The sequence below is a fragment of the Solanum tuberosum genome, unplaced genomic scaffold (assembly GCF_000226075.1).
Source record: "Solanum tuberosum cultivar DM 1-3 516 R44 unplaced genomic scaffold, SolTub_3.0 scf00032, whole genome shotgun sequence".
NCBI classification, from domain to species: Eukaryota; Viridiplantae; Streptophyta; class Magnoliopsida; order Solanales; family Solanaceae; genus Solanum; species Solanum tuberosum.
Window position 1 is genome coordinate 2685355 of NW_006238958.1, and position 2342 is coordinate 2687696.

The window sequence follows — 2342 nt, forward strand, 5'->3', positions numbered from 1 at the left end:
TAAAGTGATTGCCTATGCTTCAAGACAACTCAAGGTACATGAAAAGAATTATCCAACTCATGATCTAGAAACTAGCAGCGGTGGTGTTTGCTTTAAAAATATGGAGACACTATCTCTATGGGGTATATGTAGATGTGTTTACCGGCCACAAGAGTCTTCAATATGTGTTTAGCCAAAAATATTTGAATCTCTGACAAAGAAGGTGGTTAGAACTTTTAAAGGATTATGACATAAGTGTTCTTTACCACCTCGACAAAGCCAATGTAGTTGCAGATGACTTAAGTAGAATGTCCATGGGTAGTGTAGCTCATATAGAAGATGAGAAAAAGGAATTGGTTTGTGATGTGCATAGGTTGGCCCGTCTAGGTGTCCAACTTGTGGATTCCACCAAGGGTGGATTCATGGTTCATCACATTTCTGAATCATCCTTTGTGGTTGATGTAAAGTCTAAGCAATATCTTGATCCTATTTTGATGGAATTGAAAGAATCGGTTCTCAATAAGTCCATTGAGGTTTCTCCTAAGGGGGAGATGGGGGTGCTTAGGTACCAAGGTAGGTTATGTGTTTCGGATGTTAATGGTTTGAGGGAGAGAATTTTAGAAGAGGCTCATGGTTTGCGATATTCTATTCATCTGGGAGCCACCAAGATGTACCGTGACCTACGGGAATCTATTGGTGGAATGGTATGAAGAAGGATATAGTGGGATTTGTGGCAAAATGTCCTAATTGTCAACAAGTAAAGGCCGAGCACATGAAACCAAGAGGTTTGCTCCAAGGTATGAATATTATCACTTGGAAGTGAGATGAGGTGAATATGGATTTTGTTGTGGGGTTGCCTTGCACTCGAATGCAACATGATTCTATTTGGGTCATTGTTGATAAGTTGACATAATCAACCCATTTCCTTCCCGTCAAAACTACTTTCTCAGCGGAAGACTATGCTAAGTTGTACATCAAAGAAGTAGTAAAGTTGCATGGGATTCCTTTGTCCATCATATCAGATAGAGGTACTCAATTCAATTCACATTTTTGGAAGGCATTTCAAGAAGGACTTGGTACCAATGTTAAACTTCGTACCGCCTTGCACCCCAAATGGAAGGTCAAGCGGAACGGACCATTCAAACCTTAGAGGACATGTTGATGGCGAGTGTGATTGATTTCAAGGGTAATTGGGACGATCATCTTCCTTTGATAGAATTTTCCTACAATAATAGTTACCACTCTAGCATTGCCATGGCTCCGTTTGAAGCACTATATGGAAGAAGCTGTAGATCTCCAGTTAGGTGGTTTGAGGTAGGTGAGGTTTCTCTAATTGGTCCCGAACTAGTCTATGATGCCATTGAGAAAGTTTGACTAATTAGAGAAAGGTTGAAGACGGCCCAAAGTCGACAAAAGTCCTATGACGACAATAGAAGAAAGGATCTTGAATTCTAGGTTGGTGATTGGGTCTACTTGAAAATCTCGCCTATGAAAGGTGTGATGAGGCTTGGAAAGAAGGGGAACTTAGTCCCCAGTATGTGGTCCCATACCGAATCTTGAAGTGTATTGGGAAAGTTGCTTATGAGGTGGACTTGCCAAATGAGTTGGCTCCGGTTCACCCGATGTTTCATGTTTTCTTGCTCAAAAAGTGTATTGGTGATCCAATTTCTATCCTTCCTTTAGATGGTTTAGGAGTTGATGAGAACCTTTCGTATGAAGAGTTCCCGGATGAGATTTTGGACTGGCAAGTGAAAAAGTTGACGAATAAGGAAGTAGATTCCGTTAAGGTTCTATGGAGGAATCACTTAGTTGAGGGTGATACATGGGAGGCCGAGGCCGATATGAAGTCCCGTTACCCTCATCTTTTTCGTTCTACTCCTATTCAAGCTTGAGGCAAATAGTTACTCTTAAGTTTAGTGTTTTGGGAGTCATGTATGTTGTATGATTTTCCATGATTTCCCTATATTATGCATGTTCTTGTGAGTAATTCATGTTTAGTATATATTGAGTTTTCATGATGTTCCTCATGTTGATTTGCATTTTTGTATGATGATTGCATTATTGACTCCATGGGGTAAAATGATGAACATGCTTAATGATGTGTTGAGGAGATGACATGTTGGCTCTATATTGTTGTGTTGAGCTTACTTGAGTTGGAGAAGTTAGTTCCTCCCATGCTTATGTGAATTGATGGGTTGCATGCATATTGAGTTAGTAGAAGTAGTTCCTACTTTCTTATATTGTTTTGGCTATGTTGTGAATTGGAGTGGAAGTTTCCTCCTTTTTGAATAGTGCAAGTTGTGAATGGTGCATTTGTTAGTTTTGCACATTTTTTATATTTCTTGTATTATGGGCTGTTGGTT

The 2342-nt window shown here is 39.8% G+C and overlaps 1 protein-coding gene across 1 annotated transcript; it reads left to right on the forward strand.

The window, feature by feature from the left end:
* Window positions 1–293: 293 nt before the first annotated feature.
* LOC107059686 (uncharacterized) lies at window positions 294–1766 on the forward strand (the record flags this gene model as incomplete). Its single annotated transcript, XM_015306466.1, has 3 exons — window positions 294–552; window positions 1215–1293; window positions 1475–1766. Coding segments are annotated over exons 1-3 (630 nt in total), but the record flags the coding sequence as incomplete, so codon positions are not given.
* Window positions 1767–2342: the final 576 nt, after the last annotated feature.